The sequence below is a fragment of the Hyposmocoma kahamanoa genome, unplaced genomic scaffold, assembly GCF_003589595.1.
Source record: "Hyposmocoma kahamanoa isolate Upper Pololo Valley unplaced genomic scaffold, ASM358959v1 80, whole genome shotgun sequence".
Classification (NCBI taxonomy): domain Eukaryota; kingdom Metazoa; phylum Arthropoda; class Insecta; order Lepidoptera; family Cosmopterigidae; genus Hyposmocoma; species Hyposmocoma kahamanoa.
In genome coordinates, this window is record NW_020654051.1 from 3,679,801 (window position 1) to 3,693,859 (window position 14,059).

Sequence of the window (14,059 nt, forward strand, 5' to 3'; positions counted from 1 at the left end):
TAATTTGTATTTCAATTAAGATGTAGCATGTATTTTGCCCAGCCCTGAATAACCCTATATGTAATCATCATCATCAATATATACAATGTGTTGATTTGTAATTCTCGCCATATTTACGAAATTAATAATAGAAATAATGCTAAATCATCTATTAATATAAAAAAATATATTCTGTTCAATATTCTAGCTAATTGTATCTAGTAAAGTTTTGCACAATTGTACCTCAATCGTATGCACCGCGCGAGGGCAGTGACCCCGCCACCCGTCACAGAGCGATACGTAATCTTTCTCGATCGCTTATTTACCTATTTTTTTAATATGATTATGTACTAGTTAGTATTGTTATAATTTACTAATTTTATTTATATTCATTAGAAAAGTTGACTGAAAAAGGTTTTTTTGTAACTTAGATTTGGTACCTACCAACTTTAGGTTACATAAAAGTATTGCTAGCTCCACAGCTATGCAGAGATTCGCACGTGAGTTTCGTTTCAACTTTCCACATTTGACTTCACAATATTGAAAGCAGAGACGATTTTTGCAATTTTTCGACACTCGTAATGCCCTCCGCGTAAACTAAACGTTTCACAATAGTGCACGCTCTTTCACTTGATGGTAATGCAGGTTCTGGTGAACCTGGTAGCGGTTCTTTTTTGCACTAACCCTTATTTGCATATCACACCACGTGACATTTCTTGAGAGACTAGCTAATAGATCACTAAAATTTCGAAGCTATCTCACCTTCAACTAGTGCGCTCGCTTGCAGGCGCGTGCGCTGCATTTGAGAAACAAAGAGATAGAAATTTTTCGGTTCCTCCGGCTGCGCTATAAATTTTGGTAGCACGTACCGTGCAAGTCGACCTTTGGATTGGAGATCACGTGATTGCGTATCGATGTTTAACTCGATTAAATAAAAAATAAGATTTTTTTTTCGATTAGTTTTTTTAGTGATTTGGGTTCAGATTCGGATATAAAATTACCTCTGTAAATAGGGCTAGAATGTAAATCAATACATTGTATACGTCCCACTGCCGGCCACAGGTCTACTCTAATTGTAAAATGCATAGAGAGAAAAAAGACCTTAGATCGATATTAGACACCTATGAAGCTGGCATCATTGGTTGCCTTTTTGGCCTATTCATTTTTACTTAGCTGGCTTATTATAGAATCGTTCCTCCCATGATTTGCGGGTCGCGGGACGGGAACTCGCACCATCAGCGTTATTTGTACATGTTCCTAGTTCGGTGTCCCGCATGACACAACCTTTGCACCTAAACAAATCTTGACACATAACATGACATCAACGTTGACGTTTTTGACATACAATAGATACCGTGTTCTTTGGTTTTCGCGAATGTTACACATAGGATATAAAACTATTTTTTCGGATTGAAATCGCATGTATTTGTTTTTTTTTCAATCAAACCAACGTTTCGATTTAGATCCGAAAAAATACTTTCATACAATAGGGTATTTGACAAGAATGGAAAATTAAATGCTTATAAGCTTGAAAAAAATAGACGTAATAAATTCACACATAACTCACAAGATTACGCTCGTCTAGCCTAACCCTAAGGAAAGAAGTCTTCCGGAGAATTATCACACAGACTCGGGGTTCCGCAGTTACCGTATCGCATCTAGTTTATACCGTTACACAAAAGATATGTACAAATTTTTATCACAAAAACTCCACTTCAAGTTTTTTTTCTTGGTTCTTAATTCACTGATCAGTCTAGTACTTCACACTTGTGTTTCATCTGGCACGGTTAGGGGATAGCGTGTGTGCGATATTTGAGCTTACTTCTATTTGCACAAGTACATCGTGTCGTGCGCAGGCGGTGTATGCGGCGGGCGTGCGGCACGCGCGGCAGGACAGCCCCGACTTCCACACGCTCAATGACCAGATCGAGGAAGCCAGGTTGTTTAATTTCTGTACTATTTTAATCTTGTGCAATAATTGGTGATGAAACTATTTTTTCGCATTCAAATTGCGTATATCTATTTTTTGCAAACAATCGAGACCTTTACAAGGCTTGTGGTTACGGCTGACTGAGCTGGCAAAGTCATGTATTATATCTAATATTAATGCAAACCACCCTAATATGTTACTTAAAAGAAAAAAAAGGTACGCGATTCAAATTCGAAAATATAGTTTGTGTAGAATTAAATAATGAAATTAACCGATTTATTTGTTGAAATAATTATTATTATAAAAAATAAGTATGGTCTCACTGTGCCCGGCAACAAATTAGGCATTAGGTCTCGGCTATTCGCTAATACGAGCTCAATGACAAGAATCGGAAAGTGAGCTGGGTGTAGTTTCGAGTATCGACTCAACGAATACGTCGTCGTCGGTGTCGTAGTTGACCTCGCCAACCCTGTCAGTCCCATCGGGGGTAGTGGGAACGGGCCGCGGTCCGGGGCAGTGCGGGGGTGAGCGCGCGTGTGGTGCAGGTGCCAATGCGCGTGCGCGCTGTGCCGGTGCGGCGGCCCGCAGCGCCGCAGCTGCGACCGCGCCGCGGGGCCCGAGCGGCCTTTGCGCGACGGCCTGCTGCGGCGCAGCGCGGTCGTGGCCGGCTGGCTGGCGCGCGCCGGCCTGCTGTTCGGGACGCCCGCGCCGCTCTCGGGGCTTCTCTCGTGCATCGACCGCGACGCGAGGTACCTCCCGTCCTTACCTCTTCTGCGCCCCTCCTCCCTGACCTGACACTTCAAATCGCTTTTAACCGACTTCAAAAAGAGGAGTTTCTCAATTCGACTGTATTTTTTTTTATGTGTGTTACGCGATTATTCCAGTCCGGTTTTACAAAAAAAAAGAATCGTCAAAATTGGTGAACCGATTTTGATGATTCTTTCTTTTTGTTCAAAAGAGGGTACTTTATTTAAATTTAAAGAAAATATTCCACCTCTAAGGGTAGCAAACTAGGGGATGAATCCGGTTTCGCGCACTTTCCGTTAACCGATTTCATTAAATTTGGCACGTAATTCCACGAACTTTTGAAATCTGTTTTCTTTTATAAGCGCTAACGTCCTCGTCTCTTCTTAGCGTGCCGACTCTAATCGACACAGCATTGTCAGTGGCGTTGTACAGGGTACGACAAAAGATGTGCCATTGTCTTAGGATAAACACCACACACGTTTTCCCAAGATAGCCCCGATCTTCGCTCGCGAAGGACCGGTAATCGACTAACGGCAGCGTGTGTGTAGATCGGTGCCGGGGAGCGTAGAGGGCGGGACTGCGACCACGTCGTCGGGGAACGCGCGGCGGGCGGGGCGCTGCGCCGTGGCGCTGGCCGTGCTGCTGCGCGGCGCGCAGCTGGTGCGCCAACTGCGCAGGCGCGCGGCGCCGCCCGGCAACGACACGCGCGCCCTCGCCCGCTTCTGACCCTCCGGCCACTTCTCCCGCGTGTTCGTTCTCTGCCCAATAAACACAGTCAACGATTTTTCATGCTTTTGTTTGTAGCTTAACCAGTAGCGCGTAGTCTCGGGTTGCGATTGGGACTGACGGGGTTACGGGGGCTTTGATAATTTTGTATTGTACTTGCAACTGGTAAACGATGACGCCGACAGCACAGTTAACATTGCGTAAGAAAGACTTCAAACACATGTTTTCTTTATATGTATCCGCCTCCCTTGCGATGGTCGGTATTTTCTTACATTCAACAATATTAACGCTATTACCTGAATTTTCAAACCTACCTAACAATCTGCACGATTTGTAAAATCGTACTAGGGAAATGTGTGTCGCGGGTACCATGGACACACACATAGACAACCACAAATTACACCCAAACTCACGAGAGAAATAAATGTAGACCATGCAAATATTTCTCCCGGCCCGGGAATCGAACCTGAAATCATTATTATTTAGTATTATTATTGATACATCGAACAACACAAACAAATCTTTCGATATGGCTGGACTCGAACCAGCGTTCGTTGCCACACCGGGGCCATACACTTTACGTACACTTTTGACTATACTATATTATATTTTTATGCATCTTCGTGTCATTAGGAGATTGATTGTGTCAAAAGTACAGATGTTCTGGTACAACATCGAGCGTTGTGCAGTTCATTACAAAAGTAACTGCAAAATGGTTATTCGAAATCGTCTTTACGACGCGTAGAGCACAGACGAATACTTGTTTGACTCGATGGGGTAAAGAGTGATTGGGGCGACCGGAATTGACACGAGAAAGATGCGGAGAGGTGACGCTTGCATGGGTTGGCAGGGTGGCGTCAGCGGCACTGGAGGCGCGGCGCAGTACACTGGCCGAGAAGTTGGCGCGTAAGGAACGCCGGCGCGACAAGCGCAAGAAGAAGCAACTCGCCAACGGCCACGCCAGCGGCGATGCAGACCTGGACGGTCAGTCTTAGGTTGCTAACAGATTGACTGCATGTTTGCTGTTAATGCGTGAAATCGTAATCAGCTTCATACACCTCGACTTCATGCAGTTAATGCGTGAAGTTGATTACGATTTCACGCATTAACTGCATTAACAGATTGATTGCATGTTAATGCAGCCTTACCCATAACCCTTCAGTTTTTGTCGTTTGTATCATGTCAAAACTTGTTTAGGCCCGTATAAACTCTGCAAAATGCATCCGAAGCTTTTCGGAATTAGTCTATAATCATCTTGGATTACAGTCTCAGCTTATCAAAATTCTGCACTGTGTTGATTGGGACAACTAGCAAGTGAATATAGCAATTTCCAATATTTATTTCATTACTTTTATTCAATACCTACTTATCATCTTCATCTATCTTATCACGCGTTCTTGGGAAACGTCCTTAGTTTACCTGCTTCATGAAAGGATTAGAACTGATATTAACTTCTAGTATAAATACCTGCAACACTTAAATTCCCATTTAAAAACTATATTGTTCTCACGTTTCACAGACTTATTTTTCACGTCTGATTTCCAGACCAAGGCGCATATTATCGCAATGAGAATTCCTCTAAACTCTGCTGTCCACTTTTCTTTTACAACCTAACTGAAAATATTTTTTCCAAACTTTTTTAGACATGCATGCTTCATTATGATGCTTTCCTTCACTTACTACTCATTCAGCAATGTATATACTTACAAATGAAAATAATAGGTAATTGTCCCTACAGGGATTGGAACTGTCAACCTCTCGATTAAGGAGCTGCTATTCTATCGATCTATTCCACTAAGTTCAACTATAAGTTCAATCAGTTGAACTAATCGGACACAAATATCACGCTAAAAACTGCAATCTATAGTCTGTCTTTATTGAAGATGGAGTAAAATGACATTTGCAGGATTGCCAATTTTCATGCATTTTTAAATAGTCATGTATTGTTGTCGACTGTTTTATCGATAGACTGTGAAAGAAGGTAAAATTTTGTCAAAAATTTGCGAGGAATTAAATAAAATGTTTATTTCTTGTATGAGTAAATGTGGTTCACAACACAACAAATATGGATTTTGCAAATGGCGGGATTTTTGTTTTTTTTTTAACCAACAGATGACCGGCTTTCTATATTTCCATAGATAATACAACTCTAACTGAAATGTGGTAAAAAGCAACGAACCATACAGCCATGAAGGATTGTAAAAAAAATTTGCTGAATTTTGTCGTGTGTGAAATAAAAAAATAAAAAGTGTGATGAAAAAAAAATATTAAAAGGAAAATACGCCATCTAAAGTCGGATACTCGGAGTGAGCTGTGACCGTAACCGTTGCATGTATATTACCAAAAATCATAGTGTGTATAGTTCACAGTGAGCCGACGATAACCAGGTACTAATTCTAGCGAGTGAAGACTGTTTTACGCACACACACTAGAACCTCGTTACTGTATCTATCACGTTACAGTTACAGCTCGCGAAAGAATACACAAAATAATATAATATGGAAATACCGACATATAACCATTTACACTCGTTTGGGTACCTAACATGAATTTACAGTTGCAGTGCGACCGTGTCAAATATTTGAATACAAAATATTACTTCTTCTAGTGACCGCTAGGGGCGCTATACAATTTGCTATACAAAATTGGAATATGTGTTATGCGGCCGTATCGAAATGTACTCATAGTAAAGGCACGTTTCTATAAGATTCCGCTTATCATCATTATCATCATCATCCACAGCGTGATTTCACCCACTGCTGTGTATAGGTCTCCCGAAGTTTGTGCCATCCACCACGGTCCTGTACTAGCTGCATCCATTGACGTTAGTGACGCGAATGGGGGCCTTCTTTTCCCCATCCTCGGCCACCAATCAGCCGACACCTTGCTCCACCAGTCATCACCTTGCCTTGCTATGTGTCTCGCCCAACCCCATTTGAGTTCCATGATCCGAGTACCGGCGTCCTGGACTTTCGTTCGTCTTCGGATCTCAACGTTCGGAACACGGTCTATAAGGCTGACGCCGAGCATGGCGCGCTCTATGGCCCTCCGTGCAACTCTCAACCTATAGTCTCCTGCGTGAGCGTACATGTCTCAGCACCATACGTCATGGAGGGGAGAACACATTGATTAGGATTGTTAAAATTTCTAAAAGTCTGTACTATAAAACGATACATCTCGCGTAAGTTCTTGTAACTCAAAAATACATTTTTGTCTTTTTAACTTAAATATATCCTTTTTTTATGTTATACGTTTCATATTATTATTAGTAATTTGACGTAGTTGTAATGTAATTGATAATATTTTTGTTTGTATTTTTGTTATTGTTTTTGTGTAGCTTTTTTTTTATTATATTATTATTATTTAATGAATTATTATTAAGATTTAATTATCTTATTAATTATTTCTTGTAAATTAATCAAGTTAAGTAAAATTTTTGTGACTTGTAACTTTTTTGTTATCAATTAATTACTATGACTATTCAAAGAAATCACTTAGTGTTATGTTTACTGTCAAACATGGAATTTACAATGTACATGAATAAAGAATATAATATTTAAGTTAAAACGCAAAAAAAATGTATTTTGACTTACTACAACTTACGTGTGAGGTATCGAAAATGAAAAACAACTCTGTCCTCCTTGTCATAATCAACGCAATTGCGTTTTGGTAACTTTCGAGATATTGGCATTTAAAGTTTTTTGTTTTGTCAATTACGCTGATTTCACCTAACAATAAAACTAAAACTAAATAAGGTATTAAAAAAACCACATGAAGGGGGTTTTAAATCTTGTTTTGCTGATTCCAGATATGTTAATAACTAAATTTCGCTAAAAATGACGATTACGTTAGTTATAATAAAGAGGACAGACTAAAGTCTCAATTGTGTAATTCAATCATTAACCTACCAACAAATGGACGTCGGGTCTAATACAAAAACCACGAAAAAAATGTCCGAAGTTAACCTATACAAACGTAGTGACATGTAACGAAATATAAAAAACTAAAACATTTAATTTAAATTGTAACGTCATTGCAGTACTGCCTAATTTTGCTTGCAACAATTTAAGGGCCCGAAAACACCATATTCAGCTTCTACTGGAAATTTAACAAAATGCACCATATTTAGCTTCGACTGAAAATTACTTGAACACAAGAGTAATGGAGTAGCCTTTATCGTAAATATTAATTAATTTTTATATAATATATTATTATGTCGAATTTTGTACATATTCACTTAAAGAAATAATAAAGAGTTGGGCAGATACATACTTACAAATATTACTACAAATGTGAAAATAAGCGTGTACTATAAGAAATGTACCGATATTCCAACTAAATGTAAACTCAAATATCCGTAATTCCGAAAACCGATTTATAATAAAACCGTTACGCTTTCGTGTAATATTAATGCTTTTCACAAAGACAAAATTAGTTTTTACTTTGTAATCTTTCTAAAAAAATACATTTGACATTATGAAAAGTCGAGGTAACGTTATTTCGGGCAAATATATTTTCTGACTTCTAATAGGTAATCCCAAGCCGTAAAACGAGTACAACAATATTTTGTTAATTATTGCTAACGTTTGATAAAAATCATTTTAAAAATAAGATTAAAATCAAAGCGACTCTATAGTTTCTTTGTTCTAAATATTTCAATCGCTTGTGGTTCGAACAATTGAAAATGATCAAGAAGTTTATATATAAGCTTCTTGAAATTGACACAATGGGTCTCTTTCCATCTTTTGCGCATGTAATGTGTAGAAAAAGGACAGTTAGCTATTTGATTATTTTGTGTGCGCTTGCAATTTATATTTACGATTCATTTATATATATATTAAATACTATAAAACTGTCCAAAATAACATTTTTAAATGAGAACTATGATAACACAATATATTTGTTTAGTGAAAATATAATACAAAACCCAGTTTTTACACTTTACTGCAGTAATTTTTACAAGTTATTATTATATGGTAATGCATGATTGACAACCGCGCTGACAGTCGAACAAACGAAGACTGTTGTGCGATTGACGCTCTGTATGTGATTTTAACGCCCTATAAATGCGGACACTTTTAAGCGCGAACCCGATGTCCATTTATTGGTAGGTCAATGAATTCAATAGATATTTTTGTAATTGTATTTGTAACATCGTGAGCAACGATATCTACCACCACGTAAGTAGAATCGAAAGTTTCAACTACAGCGCGTTGGTTTAGATGCTTCGACTTTTTATAAATATAGTGCTAGACCTGGAACGTTGCCAGCTGTGGCGGGTGGCGACGGCATTCACGCCGCGATCTCGCGCCGATCACTCGTCTCCAGCACCTTGTATTCGGGTTTCAGGTGGGTACCCCTCATCCCGCACAATGATTGCTCCGCCGGCATACACCATCGGACTGGTGGCCCCGTGGTCCCGTGCCCCAGTGCCCTCCCTTTTGTGCACCACGTGCTCGGCGATAAGCCGGTGCACGGCGAGGGGCGTGCATTACGCGTTCACAAATAGCTCGCGGGTTAACGACCGCGGCGTGCCGTCCTGATTTTTCCGCGAGCTCCCCACAGACCTATATCGCGGTCGAGATACTCGTGTATCCCCTAATCGCGTCAACGTCTGAGCTCGTTTCGTTTCTTTCGGTAGTTTCCACTTTGCTGTATGAACGTATCAACATCGCGGCTCTAAAACAAAACTAAAAAAGGGATTGACCATTTCGACATCAACTTTTAGATCAACTTTAGGGAGCTCGTTAACGTGGGAGTGAAGTGCAAACGGCTTAGTGTTTTGTGTGTGCGCGCAGATATGGCGGAAGCAGTGGATGTAGCGCCGGTGGTGTCCGAACAGTTGGCAGGCCCCAGCACCGATGCCTTGATGGACGCTGACGAGCGACGCCAGGAGGAAGAGCGCCGCCGCTCACGGGATCCACCTATCATCTATAGAGATATTGATGTAAGTTGCATTTTAACTTTTTCATTGTTGCATTGGACACAGGTCGCTTTTATGGACAGGATTTTGTTTTAGCCAGTGGTATTGACCTCGAAATCAACTCACGAAGCGAGCTTTCGCAGGTGCTGCGTAATAATATATGCTTTTCGTACAATATTTATTTTTGCGTGGTACCTATCGAGGTAAACGTATCGACGTTTCAGATAAACAAATATAGACAGTATTAAAGATGGAAAAGCTTCATTGTTTTGTGGTGACGTAGAATCTATTGCGCGACATTTGACTCTGAATCACATTAACTAGTTTCGCATGTACAGCGCATCAACCACCTGCGCCCGCGCCGCCAACGCAGCGCATTAAAACCCATTATTCCAGATTGTTCCGCACGAGTCTGGAGACAAACACTTCCATCATCGTTTAAAATAATCACTTATGGCTCATTCATGATTCACTGTACGGACACACAATTTCTGAGTTCTTGGACTTTATGCTCTAGTTAATGCCATACCACTGGCACAGATCTCCTGTACAGAGAGGGAACAGAGAGGATCATCATCATCAACCGGTCATAAACACCTCACTGCTGAGCATGGGTTTTCTCTAAAAAGTCTTCCACGTCGGCCCAAAGCGGATTGAAATTTTACACATTTTCCAGGGGTTGTGAACCTTTTACGACGTGTAAATTTCATTACGATGGTTTTGAACTGAACGAGAAGCATTCAGAGATATATGTAACCAACTGAACTACCACCGTTGTTACTTTCTGTGGTAATGCAACGCCCGAATAAACTGCTAACTCAAACCGGGTGCAAAATTGCGTTCGCGATTAGACACTTGCATCCGTGCGAGTATTGCGTCGCGATACAAATTTTGGAATGGCCACGTGCGCTGTAACCCAAACAAACAATTCACCACAGGTGCCGTCTAATAGTTCAATGTTATATGAGAGATTTATAATTATAAACACATTTCTTTTTGTTTTATTTTATTTGGGGAAACAAACAAATTTACATTCGTGGGTACTGTAAATTTGCAGAATGAGCATATGCATCTACTGCCCAATCACAACAGTAAAAATAAATCTGTACAAAGTACTAAAAAAACCGACCTCAAAGTCATACATCCCCTAGTTTGCTACCCTTAGAGATGGAATATCTTCTTCAAATGGGACCACTAGTGAGATATCCTCTTTCCGACAAAGAAATAATCATCGAAACTTACTAATAATCAACAAACCGGTCAAAACACACAATCAAATTGAGAACCTCCTCCTTTTTTGAAGTCGGTTAATAAAAGAAACGTTTATTAAAACTCTTAGTATGATGTATAGATCTGGTCAAACTCAATGGCAATTAAAATTTGTGGTAGTATATTAAATAAACAAAAAACGAATAAAGTTATTGGTATAGCGCCTTTTTTTTTTTTTTTTTTTGACGGGGGGAAATCTTTATGGATACCCCTGAGCCCAGGGAGACTCAGGGGTTATGTGGGGACTCTCCCTCCAGACTGGCAAGACGTCAGTTTGAATCCGGGATCTCAGAAAAAATTCGTTACCTTTGTATTAATAATTATTTAGGTGTGCATGCTACTTCGTCGACCTCACCATCACTATCCATCATGTGAAATGGAGGTCAAACGCACATTTTTTTCTTATAAAATAAAATATAACGAACTAGTGGAGTAATTTCACATAAAAATAATTGAATATAAATTCAATAAAAATTTAAAAAACTTCTCGAATTTTATCACAAATCTAAAACAAATACATGCAAGCATTTTATAAATTCGAGGGAGTATTCAATAAAAGACAAATGCCGTCTGCTTAGTTTTGGATTTATTCCGGTCAAATTGTGAGTAAAAAACGCGTGCGTTCCTTAACTCGAACATTAGCAGAACCATCGGTGGTATCGATGAGCTGGAACATTATAAAGAAGAAGAAGGGTAATTTTCAGCTTAGTTTTCTCTACTTAATTTCTGTGGCAATTTTTATTACTTGAATATTCTACAATATTATCATATGGTATTATTAATATTCGAGTGTAATTAAAAAAATATTACGTAATATTTCATGATAATAATGCTTAAATAATAAAAATTGCCACCAAAATTAGGTAGAGAAAACTAACTTAAAAATTACCCATCACTTCATTATCAACACGTATATACGTGTCATTACTGACCACGGGTCTCCCCTCAGGCGAGGCTTTGGGCCGTAGTCAGCCACGCTCAATACGGATTAGGGACATCACACGTTTTCAGGAGGTTGTGAACTTCTTCAACGTGCAAATTTCGTAACAATGTTTTCCTTCACCGAAAAACTCAGAGGTGAGAGTCTGGATTCAGACACACGGCCTCTGTTTGAGAGGCGGTAGGTTACCATTAGGCTGCCACGGCTACTATATTTTATTATTACTTATTTAATAAGGATTATCTAACCGCCTCCCTATTTAACTGCCTCCGTGACCGAACGGTTACCATGCCGGACTGCCACGCAGAGGTCCCAGGTTCGATTCCCGGGTCGGGAGAAATATTTGTATGGCCTACATTCATTTCTCTCGTGAGTTTGGGTGTAATTTGTGGTTGTCTATCTGTGTGTCCATGGCACCCGCGACACAGGGTTTCCCTAGTGCGGGGCTATGTTGAGTGTGTGCGTTATTTATTAACCATTGTTTGATTGTATATGACAATAAGATTTGGTTTGATTATATTAATTTAATTGCCTCCATGATCGAACGGTTACCATCCTGGTCTGCAACGCAGAGGTCCTAGGTACGATTCCCGGGCCGGGAGAAATATTTGTACGGCCTGCATTTATTTTTTCGTAAGTAAGGGTATAATTTATTGTTGTCTATATTTGTGTATATATATTTGTGGTTAAGCAATACAGAGTTACCCTATTATGGGGCTATGAGTGTGTGCGGTATTCTTATTATATTATTTGTAGTGCTCTAGATAAACAATCATAACTCCAATTTTATTTGTTATATGGAAAACCTGAAACTTTCTAGTTTTCCATATAACAAATAAAACTTAAATAGCAGTAGAGCTCCTTGTCAAAGAGTTCGTCCAGGGAAGTACTGCCACCTTACCTATTTCTGCCGCCAAGCAGTAATGTCAGCATTACTGTGTTCCGGTTTTGAAGGGTAAGAGGGTGCTGGTGAAATTACAGGCATATGGGACATGTTAACTTATGTCTCACGGTGACAGGCGCATTAGCAGTACCCCTCAGATGTTTGCTATTTAAAGCTATAAGCACACTGCCATTGTTATGGACAGGCGCACGACTTGTTCGGGGGGCCACTTGATATTATAAAAAAAATATCTAAATCGCTCTCCTGATATATTTTCCAAATGCACGTTAGACATTTTATCTTTCCAAGGTCGATTTGTTCTTTCAAGTCCACGTTTTGGGCTTACAGGTACCATGATTTTAGTGATTGAAAAAACAAATATACGCAATTAAGACCCGAAAAAATAGTTTCACTTTCACAGCGTAGCGAATCGGTATGGTATATAACTTATAATATATGGTATAATATATATGGTAAAACTCTATTGTGTACATTCCGTACCGCAGGGCGCTGCGGAGTTTGAGAAGCTGAGCGCTGCATTGGAAGGCGTGTCGCTGAGCCCTGAAGAGAAGCAGAGCCTGGACGAGTTGCAACAGTATCTGGTACACGGCGAAGGTAGCTGGGTACTGGGTGATGACTTCCTCGCTTTCTTTGGTGAGTGTTTTAGTCTCTTTGGCTTTTGGGAAATCAGAAATATTAATGGATAAAATACAGTGCGCATTTCACTTACTTGACGGAGAATGACCGTGAAGTCGACACATCGAGTATATAACCAGAAATAGAGGCGAAATGTCATTTAATTTGTTTGAAAACTTTTCTGCCATATCATTACTGTCACAACTGCGCTCCGATTGGCTAACCCGAGTTCGAAACAATTGACGGGTGTCGTCAACTGTTTCACTTCAAATCAACTAGTTAACTTGAGCTTTGCTATAATGGACGAAAATATCAAAATTACATTTTTAATGTTTAATTACCGATGAAATTTGATTCCGTTTGTTTTGTAATTAGATGTTTTCCTGTTTTTCCCACACCACCGAATAGAATAGCGCGGCATTGTTAGAGTTATTATCTTTATTACAATAAATGTAGAATATTTTTTGGAATATACGGACGTACACACAGGTCTGTAGTTGGCCTGTCTATATTTCAGTGCAAACGAGAGTTGATATTTATAAGAGCTGTATCGCTAATGTTTACCAGGAATATATGGCCCTTATTTCGTCTCTATTTCTGGTTATATACTCGATGAGTCGACACGACAATGGAGCATGCACACCTACTAACAGTAGAACTCCTTGTGAAAGAGTTCGTCCAGTTAAGTACTTCCTTTCCTATTTCTGCCGCCAAGTAGTAACGAGAGCATAACCGCGTTCCGGTTTGGAAGGTTCAGGGTGCTGGTGAAATTACAGGCACTTGTCAACTTATGTCTCAGGGTGACGGGCGCATTGGTGGTAACCCTAAGATCTTCGCGATTTAAAACTCTGAGTGACACTGTAACTGTTATGCATAGGCGTGTCTCTTACAACCACATGTACGATTTGTTCGTCCTGTCATTTTAGTTTTTTTTATTACAACTACTAATTACATATAAACGGTTCAAAATTAAACATCCGAACTTTACATTTTCGTAACACTATTTACCTTTCAATACTTACAAAA

General features: G+C 39.7%; 1 protein-coding gene across 1 annotated transcript in view; it reads left to right on the top strand.

The window, feature by feature from the left end:
* LOC113233925 overlaps positions 1 to 14,059 on the top strand; it is a 47,880-nt gene that overhangs the window by 8,766 nt on the left and 25,055 nt on the right. Inside the window, exons 4-7 of the mRNA XM_026469160.1 lie at positions 1,836 to 1,918; positions 4,233 to 4,366; positions 9,181 to 9,329; positions 12,904 to 13,051. Coding sequence (XP_026324945.1) covers positions 1,836 to 1,918; positions 4,233 to 4,366; positions 9,181 to 9,329; positions 12,904 to 13,051 — 514 coding nt within the window. The remainder of the gene's footprint in view (positions 1 to 1,835; positions 1,919 to 4,232; positions 4,367 to 9,180; positions 9,330 to 12,903; positions 13,052 to 14,059) is intronic.